The 24,988-nt window shown below is 45.7% G+C and overlaps 1 protein-coding gene across 1 annotated transcript; it reads left to right on the top strand.

Annotated features, from left to right (window-relative positions):
* Positions 1 to 269: 269 nt before the first annotated feature.
* Positions 270 to 10,882, top strand: LOC127293468 (replication protein A 70 kDa DNA-binding subunit C). Its single transcript, XM_051323100.2, has 9 exons — positions 270 to 372; positions 1,161 to 1,339; positions 1,488 to 1,761; positions 1,867 to 1,963; positions 2,051 to 2,178; positions 2,294 to 2,378; positions 2,469 to 2,631; positions 2,711 to 2,880; positions 10,267 to 10,882. Exons 2-9 carry the CDS (start codon positions 1,190 to 1,192, stop codon positions 10,637 to 10,639), a joined length of 1,440 nt encoding a protein of 479 aa, XP_051179060.1. The 5' UTR covers positions 270 to 372; positions 1,161 to 1,189; the 3' UTR covers positions 10,640 to 10,882.
* The last annotated feature ends 14,106 nt before the right edge of the window (positions 10,883 to 24,988 follow it).

The following is a 24,988-nucleotide window of genomic DNA, read 5'->3' as shown; positions in this document are numbered from 1 at the left end:
AATTTACAGTGATAGAATACAACATTATCTACATTCAGATATATTTTTCTGAATTTTGAACCTGTAAAGTTAAAAGTTTTGAACTCCCAAAAAAAAGGTACATGTAGCCTGGGCTACTCCCTCCGCCTCAAATTAGTTGTATCAACATTGTTTAAATTGGCACGTAGATACCTGAGAATTTAGAGAAGCAGAACCGACGTACGTTACAGTGGCTTCACTTCACTCTGCACTAATGCACTGTTTAGCCCTCTGTCTTCAATATTCTTCTCTCTTCTGACTCCTTCTGCTGCCGCTTCTTCTTCAGATTTGGTTTTGCTCAAGCCTTGTTCTTCAGTTCTTGGGGAAAGGGGGGACAAAGCATTGGGTCCTTAGGTATGGAATTTCTATCCTTTCTAAAGAGAAAAAAAAAGTGTCTCCTTTGATAATCGTCTTACTTCTCCATCCGGATCTTTGAGTAGCACACTTCGATAGGCTTGAGATTGATTCCGCGCTGTTGGTGTTCTTCATATTAAATCTTACTTTTACTTTTCTCGCTTGTTCTGTCTCTTGGGCGCCATACATATACTGTTTATTGCGCGCCATATTACCTTGCATCTAATAGCCGCATTCGCTCAATATAAATCATATGTTTGTTCCATTTACACCAGAGCTGTACCGGAATCCAGTTTTTCTCTTTCCAATTTCCTATCCCCACTTGGTTAAAATTCATTGGCAATTTTAATAAACATGAAAACAGAGCAAATTTCACCCCAAATAGTCTTAGGATGAAGGCCAAAAGGGAAGAAACCCCTCGCCATATTTAAGAAATTAGGTGAGTATTTGAACGAGATTACATACTGAAACATAAGTAAACTACTCCCTCGGTCCCACGAAAGTTGCCTAAGATTTGTCAAAACTTAGATGTATCTAGACACTAAATAGCTTCTATATACATACAAATTTTAACAAATCTCACACAATCTTTATAGGACGGTGGTACTATAAGTATTTTGTCATGCAAAGCTTTCATCGATGGGCCAGGGTTTCAGGCTTTGGAGCTTCATGGTGAATAAAAGCTGCTGCACATTCTTAACCTTTTGTGCATATCATTGTTGGGCTTTTCTAATGGAGAAAAGATTGATGACACTATGTTTATTTGTTTTCTCTCCACATATATGTAGATCTCAAGCTTCAAGCCATCAAGGCCAAAATGGGTGAAGCAGGGTTCACCCCGCTCTCTCATTTGAACCCGTCAAAGCAAAGGTGCAGAGTCCGGGTTCGCATCTCGCGGCTGTGGGTGTCCTTCAACCCCAACAATGGCACGGTGCTAGGACTCGACAGCCTTCTAATCGACGACGAGGTGACGACACGTGCTTGACGCCAAACGGATGATCGCGTTACTCACCCACTACATGTCCATTTAGCACCCTCTGAGGTTCTTTTTTTTTTGGGTGCACTCTCTGAGTTTTCTCAGCACAATGAATATTCTTCTTGTCTTTCACTTGTAGGGTGGAGCTATGCAAGCCCATGTACATCCAATAGATAAAAAGCGTCTCGAAGCGCGGCTAGTCGAGGGAAAGGTCTACGCACTGTCAGGTTTTGTAGTTGGTGTAAGCCAGGGAAACTACATGACCTGTAGGAATCGCTTCATGATGTATATTGGGTCACAGACTGTGGTCGACGACATAGATGGAGTTGTCGACTCGATTCCTCTCCACCACTTTGATTTTGTTAATTTCGGCGATGTTTCTTCTAGGAACTGTGACAATAGCTTATTGACAGGTAAATGTCTGGAAATATGAAAGGAAGAATCAGTATTAGGATTGGCACATTCATATCTGAAATTCTGAATCTTATTTCTGACATGTGTTGATGTAAATGTTGCAGATGTGATTGGTCAAGTAGTAGAAGTACGGCCCATACTGGAGGTTCTGAAAAAATTCCGCATGATACAAATTTGCACCTTACGAATTGAGGATTTTAGGTAATGGAATTCAGTTGTTTTATTCCTTTCAGGTCACTATCGCTCCATGATAGGGCCTTATGTTTTGCAATTATCAATTTATTACAGTGGAAAAGAACAGGAAGTCACACTATATGGAAATCTCGCTAATGATTTTTATGCGGAGATTCGCGAGAAATGCCGACAAGGTCCGGTCGTCGCTGTGTTTTCCGGGATGTGTGTTCGCTACTACAATGGTCAGTTCTCGATTTATCCTCTCATTGATTTATTATCGGTTTGTACCATGTGAGAACATATAAATGTATTCCTTTGATTGTCATGAAACGTGGTATATTTTACTGTTCTGTATAGGAAAAGGATGCACGGTTTGCTCTTCATCACCATCAAAGTACTACCTGGATTTGGAAATACCAGAGACACAAGAGTTCCGCGCGAAGTGAGTGGCCTTTACGGTTTATTCTTTAAATTGATGATTGATAATCCACATTGGTCGAGCCTTAACTATGACTTATTTGTTTGCATGCAGTTTGCACCATCCAAAAATCCCCATAGTGCACCCACAGTCTCAGCAAGAAAGCCCAGCAGCCCCAACCCAGGAGTCGCAGAGTATCTCGAAGCTATCTCAGGAGTTACGAAGCAGCTGGAGAACAATCAAACAGCTACAAAGCCTTGACCCATTCGAGTCACCGGTAAGACGGTGCTCCTCTCATACCTCACTGTTTTTTTTTTCATTTGACAGTCTCATTTTGTTTTGGGGCTCTGTTGCAGAAGAATACAAGATTTTTGTGCAGAGCCTCCATTATAAAGATAGACTGTGCCAAAGGTTGGTCCTATCATGGATGCTTCCACTGCAGACGGTCCATCAGCGGGGATGGAAACGAATTCTGGTGCAACCGATGTGATTCAGTTAACAAGAAGAGGAAGAGGCCAGTTTGGTGGTAAGAATCTTGGAAGCCTCTTGTGCTGCCAGTGCCTCATCGTTGCTTAGTTCAGACATCACATGCATGCTAACTAGTTTGTAATTGCATTGCTTCTGGGCGGCGGAACGTTGGGAGGCGGACTGGGGCGATTCTGGGCGATCGCGCCGGATTCCGACGATGAAGACAGCGAGCAGACGCCGGAATCCAAGATCTCACCCGCTGAAGACTGCTCCCGTCCATGGAGATATCTGTGCAAGTCGCCGGTGCCTGTAGCCTGTGACTTACCAGTCCTGACGACAAGTGCAGTTCTACGGAAGGAGAAGAAAAGGCGTTTGCAGAGGGAACTGACGACTGACATAGGTATGCATCTTTCCTCTACTAATTTCGTTTTGAATCCAAAACCAGATCGATCACCACCTGAGTTGAAGGAGCCGATTCTGTTACCTTCTACTTTTTTCCTTGATTCCTTTGATGCCAAGGAATGGGTGATCGTTCAAAGACGGAGGAGGAAGGCATGTTTGTCTTCCCATGCTCGATCTGGATCATTACCGGTATGTTTATCGGCAGATTCATGGAATTCGTTTCAAACCTCGATGTGTTCATCGATGGATCAACGGAATTCTATTCAAACATCTCGTTCCCCAAATCATGCAGTGGGCCATATGGGCTGCACTCTAAGGGAACAGAGGGCCTCTTTGTTTTCTCTGACGAAACAGTTGGGCTCTGTACCAGAGAAGAATCTATCGGCTGGGGTGAAACATACGACCAGATTAACAGGGCGCACCCGGCGATCGCTAGGGTTTAAGTCCAGAGCAAACTATCTGTCGGCGCCTTGTGTTACGTCTGCCGCCAGAGGGTCAGCCGCCGGTCTGATAGCTGAGGCAATGGCTAATCGGGGCGGGGGCACGAATCCTAACCGAGGAAGAGGTCAGTCCGGGGGTGGAGGCCGTGGCAATGGCGGAGGAAGATGGAATGCTGGTGGAGGTTTTGGGCCTGGTCGAGGAAATAATTTCTTCGAGGGAAGTTCAAGCGGGACTGCTGGACAGGAAGATCACCAAGGTAGAGGTTCTGATCATCATGGAGGAGGTTTTGATGGAGTTTTCCGCGCTGGGTCAGGAAGCTATGAAGGGAACAGAGATAGAGGTTATCATGGATCTGGGTATAATAGAGGTGTTGATCGTCGTAATTATGGTGGTCAAGGGAACTACAACAATCGCAGATTCAACAATGGGTATGTTGCCCGTGATGCATCTAATAGGAATTTAGTTTCTTCTAGTAATGGTACTGCGGAATCTGATGGACTAACAGCGGCGCAAAGCATGCTTGTCAAGGAAACTGCTGCTGCTTTGGCTAAACAACTAGCAGAGATGACCAAAACAGGTGCTCAGTCTGGGCCGTCAGCAGGGCAACCAGCGGTGGTGGACACCGATCTGAACCAGTCGAGCCAGGTTGCTGCTCCTTCTCGTCAAGGTAATGGTTTTCAGAGAGCCGAGGCCACTTTGATGGCAGTAGCTGGTATCTCCGCTCCTCAGCCTAATGGGGTTGTGGTAGCGTCGGAAGGTGGTGTTGAAGCTCCAATCACCAAGAAAAAGAAAGGTTCTGGCTGTTTTAGGTGTGGTAAGCCAGGTCACTGCTTAAATGATTGTACCATACCTATTTGTGATTGCTGTCAGAGTCCAGACCATATCTCTAGAAATTGTCCTCTACTTACAGCACCTAAACCACTAATGAATATGTACGGTCTGGCTCATGAGGAGCTTATGTTTTGGGATGTTCCAATGTCTGATGCTGTCAAACCAAGAATAGAGAACACGCGTATGGGCAGAGTAACTGTCTCTGGTGGACAGCTTTCGATACAGGAGATTATTGTACAGCTGCAATGGATTGTACCTGAGGAGTCGTATCAATGGGAGGTGGTTCAAGTGGAGGACAATGTGTATCGCGTGAACTTTCCTAGCAAGATGGACCTGGTACGGGTACAACACTTTGGCCGTTTCAATGTTCCAAATTCAGAAATATTCATGACTTTTGATTTCTGGAAGCGATCGGTGGATCCAATTTGGAGGGCAGATGATGTTTGGGTTCGAGTGTATGATATACCTACTCCGGTTTTGGATGATTTCTTGGCCTTATGGGCGCTTGGCACTTTGTTTGGTAAGACAAGAGACATCGACATGGTGTTCACCAGAGCTAATGATGTGTTGCGCATCTTGATCACATGTCTCGATCCTACTCTAATCCCTGCCCGGATGGATATTAGGGTACTTGATGATTTCTACAGAATGAGGTTCGAGGTAGAGGGTCTACAACCTCCACCTGTAGCTGATGTGGTTATGAATGATGCAAATAACGGTGAAGGAGACATGGAGCATGATGGTCAGAATGAAAATGGAGAGCACCAGAATGGGAAAGATACAAACACTTCTGGAGTGGAGCAAGGTGATCTTGATCTTGGTGGAAACAACACATCCCCTGTACATGTTCTGGGTATAACGTGGCTCTTTCACCTGTCAAATTTGGCTTGGTAGGAACTGAGATGATTGTTAATAAGGAGGTTCTGTCTTGTGTCACAAAATCCCCCAATGTCATCTTCAGTGCTACAATTCAAGCTAACTTAGTGGAGCACGCTTGCGCAAGGATGATCGATTCAGTTTGTAGCCGTCGAAACCGAGGAGAGGTGGGCGAATTTGGTACTGCATTCCCTCCTATCATCGTGGACAAGGAATGCTGCAATTCTGGGCTGGTCTCACAGCCCAACATGCATGGCGCCTCGTTGAATGAGGTTACGTCGATCACAGCCGAGGTGTATGATACTCGTTCTCTGTCTCCGCTAGGACTCTGTTGGGGTAACTAAGGTACATCACAATTTCGCATCTTTTTTTCCTGAATCCGAGAAAGATACCTGAACATTGTACTAATAAAAATATCATGCCCAAGGTACAGGAAATCCTACATCTACACTTCCTAAGACTTCCATGACGGAAGTCATTAATTTTGGTGGGATTCAGCCAAGCTCGGCAATGGGATTGAGATCTAGCAACAGACTCAGGGCGCAACCAAATGCTGATGATACGCAGATGGAGAGGGCGATGATGATTGCCCAAATGCGCGATAATGTTCAGACTCAAGGTACTCCATCCAATAAACACTCTTTTTACAGTTTTTCGGATGAGCAAATTATTGATAAGGCAAAGAGTATAGGAATTTCGTTAGGTGATACGCTTGAGGCTAGACTTAAATCGGCTAGACTGGTTAAGGATATTGAAAAACAACGATCTGTCACTTTCTTAAATTCTGCTAATCTTCAAGAACAAAATACCGGGAGGCACCCATTTGTTTGGTTGTAAGCCGAGCCTCAAATTTATGTGATGACCTGTATGAGGATCATGAGGCGAATGTAGATGTTCATGGGGATATTTCGGTCCCTATACCCCAGGTGAAAAGTACACGTAAAAAAAAGTCTTATGACAAGACCAAAGTTCGCGAAGTGACAGAATAAAATTTAAAAGAAACAATACAAGAAGCTAATGGAGGGCTTAAGGGTTTAACGTGGAATAGCGAAGGTTTTCGAGATACGGGTAAACATCTCTTTGTTAGCGAGGCCATTAGGGAACATCGTTTAGATTTTATTGCTCTGTTGGAGACAGGGAGGTCAAATTTTACAGTTCCCTTCTTGTCCAACCTAGCAGCGGGTCATGATTTTGCTTGGTATTGCTTACCACCTCATGGCCGATCTGGGGGGATTCTTGTAGGGATCAACATGAGAACTTTAATAGTTAAAAAAGTGGATAATGGAGATTTCTGTGTCAAACTCCATATTAAATCTAAAACTGATGGTTTTGAATGGATCTTGGTCCCTATCTACGGAGCTGCGCAAGATGCTCATAAAGCTGATTTTCTTTCCGAATTAGTACGCATGTGTGAGGTTGAGTCCTTACCAATGCTTCTAGCGGGAGATTTTAATATTTTGAGAAGAAAAGAAGACAAGAACAATAACAATTTTAATCCACACTGGCCTTTCGTGTTTAATGCAATTATCGAGAGTCTGAACCTAAGAGAGATTGCTCTCTCGGGCGAGGCAATACACATGGGCTATGAGAAGAGAAAATCCAACATACGAGAAATTGGATAGAGTCTTGGCGACCGTTGAGTGGGAACAAAAATTCCCTCTCGTCACTGTGAGGGCACTCACTCGGGCTGGCTCGGACCATACACCCTTGTTAATTGATACAGGGCAACATGCTCACCGTGGTAATAGGCTCAGTTTTTCTTTTGAGCTAGCCTGGTTTCAACAAGATGGGTTCCATGAAATGGTTGCTACCGAATGGGCAGCAGTGCCACGGGGATCATCACCAATGGATACTTGGCAAAGGAAAATTAGACACTTAAGAAGGTTCTTAAGAGGCTGGGCAAAAAACTTAAGTGGAAAATACAAAAAGGAAAAGGAACATCTCTTACACACCATGGATGCGTTAGACATTAAGGCTGAGTCCATTCCGCTAACACCCTTCGAAAGGGATAATTTGAAACAGGCACATGAACGCCTTAATAAACTGCGGCGTGACGAGGAGCAAAAATGGGCTCAACGGGCAAAAGTTAAACATGTTCAAGAGGGGGGCAGTAACACAAAGTATTTTCACCTTATTGCAAATGGCAAACATAGGAAGAAAAGAATTTTCCAATTAGAGCAAGAAGAAGGCACTATAGTCGGTAATGAAAATCTCAAGGTGTATATCACTGAATTTTACAAAAAGTTGTTTGGGGAACCTGAACGCAACTCTTTCTCCATGATGGAGGATTTTATGTCTGATATCCCACAATTGACGTTAGAGGAAAACAACTTGCTTACGAAGGCTTTTACGGAAGAGGAGGTCCGTGAGGCTATTTCCCAAATGGAACATAATAAGGCTCCTGGGCCTGATGGATTCCCGGCGGAGTTTTATCAACACTTCTGGCATGAAATCAAAATTGACCTGATGGCTTTGTTTACACAACTCCATGCGGGAGAGCTGCCCCTGTATAAACTTAATTTCGGGGTTATTACGCTTTTGCCTAAAAAGGAAAATGCAATTCAAATTCAACAATACCGGCCTATTTGCCTCCTTAATGTGAGTTTTAAAATTTTTACGAAAGTGGCCACCATACGAACATCTGAGATAGTTCACAAGGTTGTTAGACCAACACAGACGGCCTTTATGCCAGGTCGCCACATCCTTGAGGGAGTGGTGATCCTACATGAAGCGATACATGAGATTAATAGGAAGAAAATGGATGGGGTACTTTTTAAAATTGATTTTGAGAAGGCATATGATAAAGTTAAATGGCCTTTTCTCCAGCAAGTCCTAAGGATGAAAGGTTTTGACCCCATGTGGTGTGAGATGATCAAAAAATTTGTCCAAGGAGGAAGCGTTGGTATCAGAGTAAATGATGATACTGGTCATAATTTCCAAACAAGGAAAGGATTGAGACAAGGTGATCCTTTTTCTCCGATTCTTTTCAACATTGTTGCGGATGTTTTGGCCATTCTTATTGCTCGTGCCAAACAAGAGGGTCAAGTTGGGGGCCTAATTCCTCATTTGGTTGATGGGGGAGTGTCGATTCTCCAATACGCTGATGATACAATCTTGTTTCTGGAGCATAATGCTGAAAAAGCTATAAACATGAAACTAATTCTCTGCTTGTTTGAACAATTATCGGGTTTGAAGATAAATTTTCATAAAAGTGAGATTTACTGTTTCGGAGAGGCCAAACAAAAGGAACATGAATACCGGGAAATTTTTGGTTGCGAGGCCGGGTCCTTACCTATTACTTATTTGGGTATCCCTGTACACCATCGGAAACTAGCAAATTCTGAATGGAATCCTGTGGAGAGTCGTTTTGGTGCGAAACTTGGTGGTTGGCGCAGCAAACTACTTTCATATGGTGATCGTCTAGTACTCATAAACTCAGTTTTGACGAGCCTCCCAATGTTTATGTTGTCCTTTCTTGAAATTCCAGTAGGGGTGAGGAAACGTTTGGATTTCTATCGATCAAGTTTCTTCTGGCAAACGGATGAAACAAAGAAGAAATATAGACTTACAAAATGGAGTATGGTTTGTAGACCTAAGGAACAAGGGGGTCTAGGCATTGAAGTGCTTGAACTAAAAAACAAATGCTTATTAAGTAAATGGTTATTTAAATTACTCACTGAGGAGGGAATGTGGCAACAAATTTTATCTAATAAATATTTGAAGAACCAAACATTAGCACAGGTGGAAGAAAAACCTACTGATTCCCCATTTTGGAAGGGCCTCATGAGAGTGAAAAGTGATTTTTTCGCCAGGGGTTATTTTAAAGTGGGAGACGGATCTTCGGTCCGATTTTGGGAGGATGTCTGGTTAGGAGACACCTCTTTAGCACTCAGATATCCGAGTTTGTATAACATTGTACAACGAAAGAATGTGTTAGTGTCTACTGTGTTAGCTCAAGCACCTCTTAATATTACCTTCAAAGGACTTTAAATGAACATAAATGGAACCTTTGGATCACTCTTTGTCAACAACTCATGGGAGTACAGTTGACGAATAGCCCTGATAATTTTGTCTGGAGGCTTAATGATTCGGGCATCTTTACAGTCAAATCTATGTATCTTGACCTAATGAATGGACATAGCATAGGCTTACGGAAAAATTTGTGGAAGTTGAAAATTCCATTAAAAATTAAAATATTCATGTGGTTTCTTAATAATAAAGTTTTGCTTACTAAAGATAATCTGGCCAAAAGAAATTGGAATGGGTGTCAAAAGTGTTGTTTCTGTAATGAACTAGAAACTATACATCATTTATTTTTAGCATGTCCATTTGCCAAAATTGTTTGGCGTATGGTATACTTAACTTTCAATTTACCCCCACCTGCCAATATTACTAATATGTTTGGAAACTGGCTTAATGGGGTAAAGAAATTAGAAAAGGCCAGAATTAGGATCGGCATATCTGCTATATGTTGGTCTATTTGGACGAGTCGGAATGACATAATTTTTAATAAAAAAAAGGGAACTAATTTTTTGCAGGTTATCCGACGTGCGGCGTACTGGATTCAACAATGGGCTTTACTTCTCCCGGAGGATCAGCGGGAGACTATGGTTACTGGATGCAACCGTCTGCTAACGGTTACTCAGGACTTCTTTTTCCTGGCTACTGGGTGGCGACACACTAGTAGGCTACAAAATGGATAATAATATGTTGTTCTCCATTTTTCGTTGGTTGGTGCATGTACCGACCCTCTCTGATCCGTGATGTAAGAATTTGATTTGGTGCACTTTGGAGATACTTTAATAAAGAAAGCTGTGTGCATCATATTGATGCAGAGGCTGGGCTTTGCCCCATTTCGAAAAAAATTGCATTGCTTCTGTTTTTGGCACGTAAGGTACAAGTTGGATGCAGTCGTGGAAGATGCAACTGGCACAATGAACCTCATGATCTTTGCCGAGGAGGCACAGGAACTGATTGGTGTCGCAGCAGAGGACCTCGTCGATGAGATCACCGATGGGAACAGGCACACCGTTCCACATGCGATCTCGAATCTTATTGGATCAACCCATGCCTTTCAAGTTTCCATCGACGACCGGAGCTTGGGCTTCGTCGTGAAGTGGGTCCTGAATGACGATGATTTGATGCTGCTGAAGCACAGTGGCTCAAGTCAGATGACAGTAGGAGGTGGCAGTCCTTTGCCGGAGGAAGATAGCTCTTCTTCTGCCTCTAGCTGCAGCTCACAGCTTACGGAAGTAGGACATGCTTGACACTTTTCAACGCGTGTACACTGATGAGCGATAAGATATGCTGTTTTTTTTTTGACCCTGATGTGCTGTATTTTTTTTTTACTGGAGATCTACTGAAAACTGTTCATGTAGCAAGAACAAGATGTGCTACATGTGTGGTTTTCAGGTCAAGTGCCTATTCTTTTGCTCTGCCTAGGTTCTGAACCTATGTAAATGTGTATGCCACGGACCGATGAAGATTTCAACACTTGGTTTGCTTGGGAATCCTCCAATGCAGACCCTGCTATCCAAAATGGCATCAAATCAATCATCTTGACCATTCGGAAAATCTGGAGGCCACGCAACGATATGGTCTTCGACAACATAAGCCCTGTGAGGCAGGATCTTGTTCAGTCCATCCTCGATGAGGCCAAATTGTGGTTGCTTGAGCCCGAGAGATTAACAAAATGCTAGCCTTGTATAGTTGTTCACTTTGTTCTCACTTTTTTGTGTTATTTTTCTTTTTTCCTCCTTCTCCTTCTTTTGGTTTTCTTTTGTAGCTGAGCTACACCTTTGTACAGTTTTTTCCTTCGAAATGGAGGTGATACCCTAGGCTTTGCATCAAACCCGTGGTGGGCACCCCTTGGCTCATCATGGGTGACTTCAACTTGATCTACGAAGCTCGAGACAAGAACAACCTTAACCTCTCCCGCCGGCTCATGGGACAATTCCGCGCTGCCATAGACGCCTCTGAGCTGATTAAGCTTCGCTGCTCCAACCGACGCTTCTCCTGGTCCAATGAGCGTGTCGATCCCACCCTCGTCTACCTCGATCGCATGTTCTACAACGTTGCCTGGGACGCCATCTTCTCCCCTTGCACGGTGCAGGCCCTCTCGTCATCACACTCCGATCATTGTCCGCTTCTCATCACCAGCATCTTCTCGCCGCCGCGCAAGGCCTGCTTTCATTTCGAGAACTTCTGGCCGCGCCACGCGGGCTTCTTTGACGTCGTCAGGCAGGCTTGGGCCCCGGGTATGACCTCCACCAATCCCCTCACTAGGATCCGTGTGAAGCTCGGGCGAACTGCAAGAACGCTTCGTTCTTGGAGCAAAGAACTCTTTGGGGACGCTAGGTTCCAACTTCACCTCGCCAACGAGATTATACATCGCTTTGACATAGCACAAGAGGATCGCATCCTCGGTCCGCTGGAATTTGAGCTTCGCAAGCTGCTCAAAGCCCGGGTGCTTGGTCTAGCCGCTATCGAGAGATCTCGCCGACGTCAGGCGTCCAGAATTACCTGGCTGAGGGAGGGCGACGCCAGTACCCGCTACTTCCACATCAAGATGAACTCCAGACGACGCAAGAACTTCGTGCACGCACTGACAACGGACCAAGGCATCCTCACCGCTCATGATGAGAAAGAAGCAGCCTTTCACCGCCACTTCTCCAGGGTTTTGGGCACCGCCGAGACTCCGTCCCTCTCCTTCAACTGGGCGGCCATGGACCTGCCGAGATTGACCACCGGAGGCCTGGACAACCCTTTCACCTCCAAAGAGATCTGGGAGGCGATCAAGGATTCGCCAGCAGAGAAGGCACCGGGGCCCGATGGCTTCACTGGCTTTTTTTACCGACGGTGCTGGGGCATAATCAAGCAGGACATTCTGGAGGTTTCCCATCACGTCTTCCATCTGGCTGGTGGGGATTTCTCCACGCTCAACCGTGCCTTCATCTGCCTCCTGCTGAAGAAGGACGACGCCTCCTCGACCAACGACTAACGTCCAATCAGTTTGATTCACTCCATCGCTAAGCTTTTCGCAAAGGTGCTGGCTCGGCGTCTTTCAACGGTCATCGGCAGCTTGATCTCGCCGGCTCAGAGCGCGTTCCTGAGGACGCGCACGATACATGACAATTTTCTTTATGTCAGAAACCTAGCCCACTCCCTCAACCGCAAGAAGAAATCGGCCCTTCTCATCAAATTGGATTTTGCGAGGGCGTTCGATTCGGTGTCTTGGGAATACCTACTGGATCTGTTACAGCACTTAGGTTTCTCTCCATGTTGGAGGGATTGGATTGCCCTTCTCCTGTCCACGACCACCTCTGCTGTCTCCCTTAACGGCGCCACCGGACCCCCTATTTCCCACCGGCGCGGGCTCCGGCAGGGGGACCCTCTGTCCCCGCTCCTCTTCATCATCGCCATCAACCCCCTCCAGAAGATCTTCCAAATTGCAACTGATTCGGGTATTCTCTCCCCCCTCCGGTGCGCGAGGCAAAATTCCGAATAAGCCTCTATGCGTATGACACAATTTTCTTTCTCAGTCCCATCGCCGACGAGCTGGAGATGGCCTTACGCATCCTTCGATGCTTCGGCATGGCGACGGGGCTACATATCAACATAGCCAAATGCTTCGTGGCTCCAATCTGTTGCGACAATGCGGACTTGACCTCAGTGCTCGCTCCCTTCGCGGGAGAGCAAGTGAACTTCCCCATCCGTTACTTGGGACTTCCGCTAAGCCTGGGCAGGATTCGCCACGTCCATCTGCAGCACATCATGGATCGGGCGAGATCACACCTTGCCTCTTGGAAAGGACGATGGATCAACGCGGGAGGGCGAAAGGCCCTGGTCTCCTCGGTGCTCAGTACCCTTCCTATTTTTGCCCTGACCGTGATCAAAATCCCTCCAAGTTTCTTGAAGGAGTTCGACAAGCTTAGACGCAACTTCATATGGGACATCGAGGACAACTCGACTGCGGGAGTGACAAGGTACCGACTCGTCAATGCCTACAAGTTGTAGACTAGGGTTTTGTTGGAAGTAGAGGGCAAGTAGATCTCGAGGGTTTCAGCCGGAAAAGTATTCGATTGCTATGAAAACTAGGGTTGTGTTGACAATGACTCGATGCTTTCTTCGTCCCTCGACTCCCCCTTATATAGGAGGCGGAGCTGAGGGTTTCGTATTACAGAAGTTTACAGATTTTGGGAGACTCTTTGAGTTCAACCCGTAAAGTTACAAATCTCTTTATTCCTAATACAACTCTATCTTTCCTTAACAACTAATTTGGCTTCCGAACTTCATATTCTTCGACTCGTGGGCCTTCAGTAAACCCCGGGTACCATCTTTGGTAGGCCCATCAGGGATGCCTATGTCAGTAGCCCCCGAGATTTTGCTTGAATCGGAGAATCAGGTAAAATCTCCAACTTTACAATTATCATATAACTTCTTCGAGTTAACACATAACCCTTAGTAAAACAGTCGTGTATTGTACAGGGATAACGGTAATTGGGGCTAGTTCATCTGACAGATCAGGTACTAGTTAACTGCTCTTGTGGCAATCCGCAAAAACCTACTTCAAAATCACGTCCCTGGACATGATCTCGGGATACTGGCGTAACTCGACATGTGCCGCTTAAGGTCTTACCATATGTCGAGTTCCATTCATGTTTTATCAGGTACCTAACGCGTCCGTTAGGCTTTTTCGTCGTATCTGTTGATACGGAAAAAGTAGCAAAACGCCGTCAGAGGCGGTGCCACGCCACACAGGACGGATCCAGGGACTTACCTTCGCAAAGTTTTGCGGCATTCAGAGATTATTCGCGACTGAGGCGCTCTGAGAATATATTGTCGAGTGCCTTTTTCGGCTGATGGAATAGCACATTTATTCGAGTCATCGGATGACTTGTATATTTTTATCTTGTCCTCCCGATGGGAGTATATGAAGAGTTATTTGTATAACTCGAAATATGCTCATCATGTTGTTTCTAAATTCATCGGGCACGCGAACAGCGTTTCCGATGGGAGTAGCCCCCGAGGCTACAGCCAAGTGCTTGTACTTGGTTATAGGCTCACCGTTTTAACATCTTTGTCGCTATATTGTCCCCTTCTCGAATTCTTCCACCTTTATCGGGTGCGCGACCAGCGCTCCCGATGGGAGTAGCCCCCGAGGCTACATTCTAGTATTGATACTTGGCTGTAGGCTCAACTTGCATTACCGAAGAACTCTATATTTTATTGTCTGCGTTTATCTCTTATCAGAAGTATAAACAATACTTCTGATAAGAGTAGCCCCCGAGCATATGAACAAATGCTTGTATTTGATCATAGGCTCTCATCTTTTTTCTTTTTTGTGCTGCCTGAAATTTCCTTGTCGATATTTTTGATAAAAACTCTTCAAAAAGTAGCCCCGAGCATTTGAGCAAAAACTTTTTTTTTGGTCAAAATCTCTCGAGATTATCATTATTCGTTTACTGTCGCCAATTTTCATATACCCGCAGCCGAGATTTTTCCTTTGTAAAGTGACATCATTGCTGACGATAGCCACGACCACTGTATCGGAAAAACGCGAGTTATGTCCTGTCACTGACCTGTGGACCCAAAGTCTGCGGCACTTTGACACGTTACGCAAGTGGGGGACACACGTCCTCCGCTTTTTCTGGCACGCGCGCTATAGCGCCTGTCCAGTTCCTTCATAGTGAAAATACGTTTTTACCCCTTGAGCCACGTGTAAAGCATCAAGTCCATTCTCATACCATCCAACGGTGCGGATCTTCGGCTAACTTGCTATAAGTACTCGTCTTCTTCCTCCTTCAATCCTCTTCGCCGCGCCGCGCTCATATCCTCTCTGTCCGAATCTCCACTACAACCCCAAAACTACAGCGCTCACGCATTGCCCTAATTCCTCCAACGCCATTGTTGATGCCACCACGGTCAAGACTCACAAGGCACAGCACTCCCGAAGCGAATATGGCGGCGCAAGATCTAGGAGCTTCGGAGTGGGAGAGATCCTAGATCTCAAACCAAGATGTCAATCTGATGAAGAAGCTTGGTCTGACGAAGAAGAAAGATGGGCTGCACTTCCCCAGCGAGGAGAGCTACCCGACGCCCCCTATGGAATATCGGGTTAGCTTCATTGACCATCTCATTCGCGGCCTCTCTTCTACCATCCATGATTTTCTCCGTGGACTACTTTTCGTATACGGATTGCAGCTTCATCAGCTGACTCCCAATTCCATCCTCCACGTTTCTATTTTCATCACCCTTTGCGAGTGCTTCCTCGGGGTCCAACCTAATTGGGCTCTGTGGAAGCGCATCTTCTGCCTCCGCCGCAATGGCTCCCACAACATCGCCTACAACATAGGTGGTGTTGTTATTTGCGTTCGCCCTGATGACGAATATTTCGATGTCAAATTCCCCGACTCCGTTCAGGGATGGCGCAAAAGATGGTTATATGTCCGCGAGGAATGTCCCGACTCGCTGGAATATAACATCGCTCCCTTTGACGGTAGCGCCAAAATTCTCCGCCGCCGATCCTGGGACGCAGAGGCCACTAAAGAAGAAAAAACGGCGATAGAGGCGCTGATGACACGTATCCACGAGCTCCAGAATACCCGCGGCAAAGAGCTGTCGGGTATTCAAATTACGACGTATTTCCTTAGGATCAGGGTGCAGCATTTGCAGGCTCGCAAGAACCCTCTCTGGATGTATGATGGCGAGAAAGACGCGGACCGCCTCTCGAAGGATCTTTCGGTAAAAGATCTGGAAAAACTCGTCCGAAAGATTTCGTCGCTGAGCAAGAAGGACGCCATTCCAACCTCGTGTCGCGTGGAGCCGTATAGCGGCGCCAACACCCTCCCCAAGGTAAACTATCTTTGTTCACCCGAAGTTCAACATCGTCGACTACTTTTTTGCTTATTTCATTGGTGTACCTTATCATCGACATATCTTTTTGCTTTGTAGAACCATCAAGTTACATCCTCTCTCCCTCCCCTTCCTGAGGGCGGGGAAGTTGAGGAACGAGCCGTCGTTACCGACGATAACCAGGGCACTTCTCGCCCTGAGAGTGAAGTTGCGGGTTCTCATAAATCTGCGGCTTCCTCTGAAAGAGAATTCGAATCTGAAGCTTCCGAGTCAACGCGTTCTCTCCCTTCTGCTGCTTCCCCGAATAACAAGAGGAAAAGGGATGAGATCGCAGACTCTGGCACCTCCAAAGCGGGTAAATCTCCTGTCGAAGAGACTTTACCCGAAGAAGAGGGGAAAGCCTTCAACCCTTACGACGATGCCCTCGTTAGCTCGTAAGTCTCTGTCGTTTTTTGTATTTACTATATTGCTATTTTGAGTATTCTCATACTATCTTTGATGCATAGTGGCGACGAAGAAGAGGACCCCATTGTTAATGTGATTGCTCCCACGAGCACGTCACATACCTTGGTGCTTTCGGAGACTCGCCCTGCTACCGAAGAAAACTCGCCTCCTCGGCGGGACATAGGGAACCTGACTCCTCCTGGCAGCCCCAGTGCCCCTTCGCCGAAGAGAGCGAGGATTGAACTTGGCGAAGGGTCAAACCTCTTGACTGGGAGTTCATCGACTTTTCTATGCATGATGTAAGGACCCTTACCACTTATTTTTATTACTGTCGAACTTTTTCTTTTTCTGGCTTTCTTACCCCTTTTCTTTTTCTCAGCCTCTAATGCAAGAATTTATTCGTCTTGGTACTCAATTTGTTGGGTACCGCGACCATGCGAATAGTTTGAAAGGTACTCCTCTTATCTCTTCCTTCTCGAACAAATTTTCATTTGCTATTTTATCGTGACATTTGTCATTGTCTTTTTCCAGAGGCTCTCGCCATAGCTAATAAACATGCCGAAGATCTTGCTCTCAAGCTGGCGGAGAGCGAAAAAGCTCGTGAGAAGGCTGAACTAGACGCTGCCTTAGTGGAGAGTCTTCGAAAAAGACTCCATGACGCTGAAAATGCCTTAAGTGAGCACACAACCCATCAACTTGTTCGTGAGAGTGACATAGCCGCCCGCTTGGAGTCGCAGAATCGACGCTTTGTCAGTAAGTACCAGTCACTTTCCTCGAATTGTCTCCATCATCAATTTTTACGTATACTTGTTAGTAACCCGGAATTTGCTTCAGCAGGGAAAATGAGCCAGGAATTTGAACTTGAGAAGCCCGACGATGACCGTCTCCTCGACGCTCTTTCTCTCCTTGAAATTTATGGGGATGAAGTGCGCCAGAGCATCTCTGATGCCAAGACGGCATTCTCACGGCTTTTTCCTTACTTCTTCCCGAAGACAGAACAACCCGACACCTTCGCTACGCTTACCAAGTGCTTCATTCCGAAGGAAGATCTTGGACTAGCTCTTCGGCAAGAAAATCTGAAGATTGGTGTTGAAGGCACCATCGCTTTGGTTGCCGAGAGCCAACAAAGTGTCGACTGGGCGAAGGTTGGTGATGTGAAGAAGATGGAGACGAAGAGGTGGCAGTCTTTGATTAAGGCTGCCAAGCCGAGCTCGAAGAAAATCCTCTCCTTCCTCGGATAAAAACCAACTCCTTCCCCTAGTTCTACAAAGCCGGAGGTCAAGTAGACCATCATGTCCCTACTTTTTCTTTGTTCTCTCTTTTGTTGGTGTCGCCGTAGAAGCTTTTGCGACAGCTTATCATAGGTTCACTAGGAACCCTTTTGTAATGCACGTGTAAATATCCAAATGAATCAATGGAATGCTATTTTGCCAAGTTATTGATGCCCATATTTTTTCCAATTGGTTTTTGACAACTATACCTCGGATCCTCGTTCCTCGAACGCCTTTCCCGCTGATAATCTCAACGAGGATTTTTCGAGTGCTGATCCAGGATAGGATTTGAACGAACTGCGACAGCAGCTGCAGGCGATGAAGAAACAAGCGCTTATAATTATGGATCAATCTCGGAAGTCATCCGAGAAAGAAAAAGTGGCGCTTCATCAAGCCCAGGAAGCCTTAGCTCTAAAGGAGGCCGCAGTCGCTGAAGCTGCACAGGCCGCTTCTCGAGAAAATTACATGCTCGAGTTGATGACTGACGCCAGCCTGGATATGGCGGGTACGCTTCCTGTCTTTGAGGTTCTTCCCTTATACTTGCTTCCTTTTTCTTATCATTGTGCTTCCGTTGAATAGGCTCTTTTTTGGATACTGCTGCCGAAGACCAACGTGTGGAGGCAAGATCCAATCATCTTGTAAGGCTCGCCCTGGAGCATGGTTCCAGTTTTTGGGCCACTGATACGTCTCCAACGTATCTATAATTTCTTATGTTCCATGCTAGTTTTATAACAATACCTACAAGTTTTATTCACACTTTATAATGTTTTTATGCATTTTCTGGGACTAACCTATTAACAAGATGTCGCAGTGCCAGTTCCTATTTTCTGCTGTTTTTGATTTCAGAAAAACTAGTTTACAAATATTCTCGGAATTGGGCGAAACAAAAGCCCACGGCTCTATTTTCCACGGAGTGTTCCAGAAGACCGAAGAAGAGTCGAGGAAGGCCAGCAGGGGGCCCACACCATAGGGCGGCGCGGCTGTGGGGCCCCCCGCGCCGACATGTGTGGAGGGAGCCCCCTGGCTCCCCCGACTCTGCCCCTTCGCCTATTTATTCATTCGTCCCCGAAAACCCTAGCACGAAGAGCCAGAATACCAGAACAGTTCCAGAGACGCCGCCGCCGTCAACCCTAACTCGGGGGGTTCAGAAGATCTCCTCCGGCACCCTGCCGGAGAGGGGAATCATCACCGGAAGGCTCTACATCACCATGCCCGCCTCCGGACTGATGCGTGGGTAGTTCATCCTTGGACTACGGGTCCATAGCAGTAGTTAGATGGTTGTCTTCTCCTCTTGTGCCATCATGTTTAAATCTTGTGAGCTGCCTATCATGATCAAGATCATCTATTTGTAATGCTACATGTTGTGTTTGTTGGGATCCGATGAATATGGAATACTATGTCAAGTTGATTATTGATTTATCATATATGTATTATTTATGATCTTGCATGCTCTCCGTTGCTAGTAGAGGCTCTGGCCAAGTTGATACTTGTAACTCCAAGAGGGAGAATTTATGCTAGATAGTGGGTTCATGTCTCCATTGAATCTGGGGGAGTGACAGCAACCCCTAAGGTTGTGGATGTGATGTTGCCACTAGGGATAAAACATCAATGCTTTGTCTAAGGATATTTGTATTGTTTACATTACGCATAGTACTTAATGCAATTGTCTGTTGCTTGCAACTTAATACTGGAAGGGGTGCGGATGCTAATCCGAAGGTGGACTTTTTAGGCATAGATGCATGCTGGATGGCGGTCTATGTTCTTTGTCGTAATTCCCTAAGTAAATCTCATAGTAGTCATCATGATATGTATGTGCATTGTTATGCCCTCTCTATTTGTCAATTGCCCAACTGTAATTTGTTCACCCAACTTGTTATTTATCTTATTGGAGAGACACCACTAGTGAACTGTGTACCCCGGTCCATTCTTTTACATCTGAAATACAACCTACTGCAATCATTGTTCTCTTTTGTTTTCTGCAACCAAACATTATTTTCCACACCATACGTTTAATCCTTTGTTTTCAGCAAGCCGGTGAGATTGACAACCTCACTGTTAAGTTGGGGCAAAGTAGTTTGATTGTGTTGTGCAGGTTCCACGTTGGCACCGGAATCCCTGGTGTTGCGCCGCACTACACTCCTTCACCAACAACCTTCACGTGATCTTCATCTCCTACTGGTTCGATAACCTTGGTTTCTTACTGAGGGAAAACTCGCTGTTGTACTCATCATACCTTCCTCTTGGGGTTCCCAACGGACGTGTGCTTTACCGTCACAAGCAGCCATGCCGGACCGTACTCGAGGAATCGTCAGATTTCAAGATCGCGCCGGTCAAGTTCGCGCCTACCTTGATTTCTGTGCGAGGACATTGGCTCTGGTTTATAACACCATGTTTCCTCGAAACACCCAACCAAAGACTCTTCCTGATTTGATGAACAAGTTCAGGGATGCTCCTCGGGTCCATGAGTTCGTGAAATCCCAATTAACTGCAGGAGCCCGGTTTGCTATGATCATGCTGCAAGTCGTCTATCCAAAGTTGGATATGACTAAAATTGTTGAGTTGTGCCATGCTAAACTGAAGAGATGAAGGAGGAATATCGAGAAAATCAACGAAGTTGTCACGCCTGTAGCCGAAGAAATGATGGATGATTTGCTTCGGAAGGATGCTGAGTTCTTCATGAAGGGCAATTATGCTGAACATATGTGTGCCTCTGCTGACGATGAAAGGGTTAACATAGATGACCTGATGGGTCATGAATAGTTATTTTTTCCTGCCAAAATTTTCTGTATAAAAGGACCCTGCATATTGTAAGTGCTATATTGTAAGACATCTTGTGTGTTTTCTTTCCATCTAGCCCCCGAGCGTTTGTCGGTAACTACACTATTTTTTTATGTTGGTTGGTTTGCGAGGTTTTTAGACCAAGGCAAAATAACTTTGAAGTTTGTATATTGTAGACTTGAGTATATATATTGTATTTGTGGGTTGCGAGCCCCCAAGCCTGTCGAAGAAAAATTTGTATATCACCAATATCTTTACTATATTGCAGCACCGCGAGTCCGCCTCATTAAAAACCTTTCAGCCCCACTCGGTACCCTGAAAGGAAAAGAGTGCGTCTGAAAATTCGCGGGCGTTTCAGTACATTGTATGTTTACATAGAGGACTATATTTCGACTTAGGCGTAAAAACGCCTAAGCTGCGCTACGTTCCAAGGATTTGACTCCTCGATCCCTGTCTTCTTGTCCTTTATCATGTACGCTCCTCCTTCAATTACTTCTGTGACGATGTACGGGCCTATCCAACGCGACTCGAGTTTTTCATGGCTATTTTGCGTAAGCCGAAGAACTGGGTCGCCTACCTGGAAAGACCTTGGTCGCAAACGTCGACTATGGTAGTTTTTCATATCTTGCTGGTACTTGGTGACCCGTGATAATACCTCGTCTCGAGCTTCGTCGAGTGCATCAACATCATCTTCCAGTGCCTGGCTCGAGGTTTCTTCGTTAAATTCCACCACTCTGGGGGAATTGTGTTCTATCTCTATCGGCAGCACTGCCTCAGCTCCATGGACTAGAAAGAACGGAGTTTCTTGTGTCGCTGTATTTGGTGTTGTTCGTATACTCCATAGCACGCTAGGCAACTCCTCTGGCCAGGTATGTCGAGCTTTTTCCAATGGTGTGAGCAGGCACTTCTTGATGCCATTGCAAATAATGTCGTTTTCCTTTTCGACCTGATCATTGGTTTGCGGGTGCGCCACTGAGGCAAATTGTAATTTGATGCCTACCTCTGCGCAATATGCCTTGAACTCCTTGGATGTGAAATTACTGCCATTGTCTGTGACGATGCTATGGGGAACTCCAAACCGAAAAACGATACTCTTGATAAACATGATTGCCGACGCTGCATTTGGTAAATTTATCGGCTTCGCCTCTATCCACTTCGTGAATTTTTCAACAGCTACGAGCATGTACTCGTATCCTCCTGGCCATGCTTTGTGTAATTTTCCCACCTTATCAAGACCCCATTGAGCAAAGGGCCGTGACAATGGTATTGGCATCAACTCTGCTGCCGGAGAATGAGGTTTCGCGGCAAACCTTTGACAGGCATCACAAGTACGCACTATGTCCTTTGCATCTTTGATTGCTGTTAGCCAGTAAAATCCTGCTCTGAAAACCTTGGCTGCTATAGCTCGACTACTCGCGTGGTGTCCACATACTCCTTCGTGCACATCCTTTAACAGCAATCGACCTTCCTCGGGTATAACACATCGCTGCAAGACTCCCGATATACTCCTCTTATAAAGCTCGCCCTTAACCACAGCGAAGGCTTTGGATTGTCGAATAACTCGCATTGCTTCTACTGGATCGGGTATTTCTTTCCTTAGGATATACGCGATGTAAACCTGCATCTAGGGGACTTGCAATGCCATCACCTCATGTGATTGTTCGTCATCCCCTGATATGCTTGCTTCCGATGCTGCCAGAGCCCCCGATTCTTTCCCAACCTTCTCCTTCTTCTTTGCTTGTTTCTTTACCTTAGTCGACCTTTCATTTATCTCCTCCGAAAACACACCAGGTGGTATTGCCAAGCATTGTGATCCGATGTTTGCGAGAATATCGGCTTCATCATTGCTAAGTCTACTGACATGATTCACTTCACATCCATCAAAGAGCTTCTCGAGTTCATTGTACACCTCCTTGTATGCTATCATACTATCATTGACTGCGTCACACTGATTCATCACTTGTTGAGCCACCAGTTGGGAGTCACCGAAATTTTTTAATCGGGTTGCGCCACAAGCTTTCGCCATCTTCATCCCATGTATCAGTGCTTCGTACTCTGCTTCATTGTTTGATGCATTGGGGAACGTCATCCGCAACACATACTTCATTTTGTCTCCTTGAGGAGAAACCAATATCACGCCTGCTCCAGCTCCTTCTAACCTTTTGGACCCATCGAAGTTCATAGTCCAAGTTCTCGATAAATCTGGGGGTCCCGTATTTTGCAGCTCCATCCACTCTGCGACGAAGTCTAGCAGGATCTGTGATTTTATTGCTTTTCTTTTTTCATATGTGATGTCCCGAGAGGAAAGCTCTATTCCCCAAAGGGAGACATGACCCGTAGCTTCCGGGTTATTCAATATATTGGACAGAGGCGCCTCATTGACCACTATGATCGGATGTGCCGAAAAATAGTGACGCAATTTTCTTGCGGTTGTGAATACTCCATATGCTAACTTTTGGTACTGCGGGTACCTCTGTTTTGAAGGCCATAAAACTTCACTGATGAAGTATACCGGTCTCTGGACTCCATGGAGTTTTCCTTCTTCTTCTCGTTCCACCACGAGTACTGTGCTGACCACCTGATGTGTGGCCGCGATATATAATAAAAGAGGTCCCTTTTCCTTGGGTGCCACCAATATTGGTGGTGTCGAAATTGTGCGTTTGAGATCTTCAAAGGATCTGTCAGCTTCTTCGTTCCACTCGAACTTTTCGCCCTGTTTGATCAAAGCATAGAACGGCAGCGCCTTTTCTCCCAACCTGGCGACGAACCTGCTCAAAGCTGCGACTCGCCCGGTTAGCTGTTGTATTTCCTTGAGCTTTGTTGGCTTCCTCATTGTCACGATGGCCTGGATTTTCTCCGGGTTGGCCTCGATCCCTCTTGCTGACACCAAGAAACCGAGAAGTTCTCCCGCAGGAACGCCAAAAGAGCACTTCGTCGGGTTCAGCTTGAGGCAGAACTTGTCGAGGTTGTCGAAAGTTTCTTTGAGATCGTCGATCAGGGTTGACCCTTTCTTTGTCGTTATCACGACATCATCGATGTATACTTGAACATTTTTGCCAATCTGAGTGGCGAGACACTTCTGCATCATCCGCTGATATGTTGCTCCCGCATTTTTCAACCCGGAAGGCATTGTTATATAGCAGAACACTCCATATGATGTTATAAAAGCTGTTTTGACCTCATCTTCTTCTTTTAAGCGGATCTGGTTGTAACCAGAATACGCATCCAGGAAGGAAAGAAGTTCACAACCTGCCGTGGAGTCGATAATTTGATCGATCCTTGGGAGGGGAAAGTGATCCTTTGGACAATGTTTACTGAGACACGTGAAGTCGACGCACATGCGAAGGACTTCTGTGTTTTTCTTCGGGACCAACACTGGGTTAGCTACCCAAGTGGCCTCTGTGTGCAACTCTTTGATGAACCCAGCTTCTCTGAGTCGATTTATTTCTGATAGCATAGCTTTACGGTTTGGTTCCGAAAAACGCCGCAAAGGTTGTCTGATGGGCCTGGCCAATGGATCCAAGTTTAGAGGGTGCTCGGCAAGTTCCCTGGGTACTCCTGGCATGTCTGCTGGACACCATGCGAAGATTTCCCAGCGCTCACGGAGGAACTTGACGAGCGCGCTTTCCTATGCGAGGTCCATGTTTGTTGCGATAGCTGTCGTCTTCTTGGGATCCGTTGGGTGAATCTGTACTTCCTTTGAATTTTTGGTTGTGTCAAAGGTTGGATCCTTTAGCGGCCTCCCTGCATCCGGTAACACATCATAATCAGTTGTGAGCCTTGACGCCATGTACTCTGCATGCATCCCGAAAGTTTCTGACAACCGATGAAAATCTTTGTCGCATTTATCCGCTAGTGCAAAACTGCCCTTCACCGTAATTGGGCCTCTGGGTCCAGGGAGTCTCCATAACAAGTATGTGTAATGTGGAACCGCCATAATCCTGGAATACGCGGGTCGCCCAGTAGAGCATGGTACTGTGATGGGAAATCCACGACTTCAAACTCCAACCTTTCTATCCTGTAGTTTTCTCGAGTTCTGATACGTCTCCAACGTATCTATAATTTCGTATGTTCCATGCTAGTTTTATGACAATACCTACATGTTTTGTTCACACTTTATATCGTTTTGATGCATTTTCCGGAACTAACCTATTAACGAGATGCCGAAGTGCCAGTTGTTGTTTTCTGCTGTTTTTGGTTTCAGAAATCCTACAAAGGAAATATTCTCAGAATCGGACGAAATCAACGCCCAGAACCTTATTTTTCCAC

This window comes from Lolium perenne, chromosome 3 (genome assembly GCF_019359855.2).
Source record: "Lolium perenne isolate Kyuss_39 chromosome 3, Kyuss_2.0, whole genome shotgun sequence".
Classification (NCBI taxonomy): domain Eukaryota; kingdom Viridiplantae; phylum Streptophyta; class Magnoliopsida; order Poales; family Poaceae; genus Lolium; species Lolium perenne.
Note: the sequence above shows the minus strand (reverse complement) of the source record. Positions and strands in the feature narration are given on the sequence as shown.

Excerpts from the sequence above, each read along its gene's own strand:
- LOC127293468 (XM_051323100.2), top strand. The coding sequence starts at position 1,190 with ATGGGTGAAGCAGGGTTCACCCCGCTCTCTCATTTGAACCCGTCAAAG. Across the intron at positions 1,762-1,866 it reads TGACAATAGCTTATTGACAG|ATGTGATTGGTCAAGTAGTA; the intron begins GTAAATGTCTGG and ends TAAATGTTGCAG. Across the intron at positions 2,632-2,710 it reads TTGACCCATTCGAGTCACCG|AAGAATACAAGATTTTTGTG; the intron begins GTAAGACGGTGC and ends GCTCTGTTGCAG.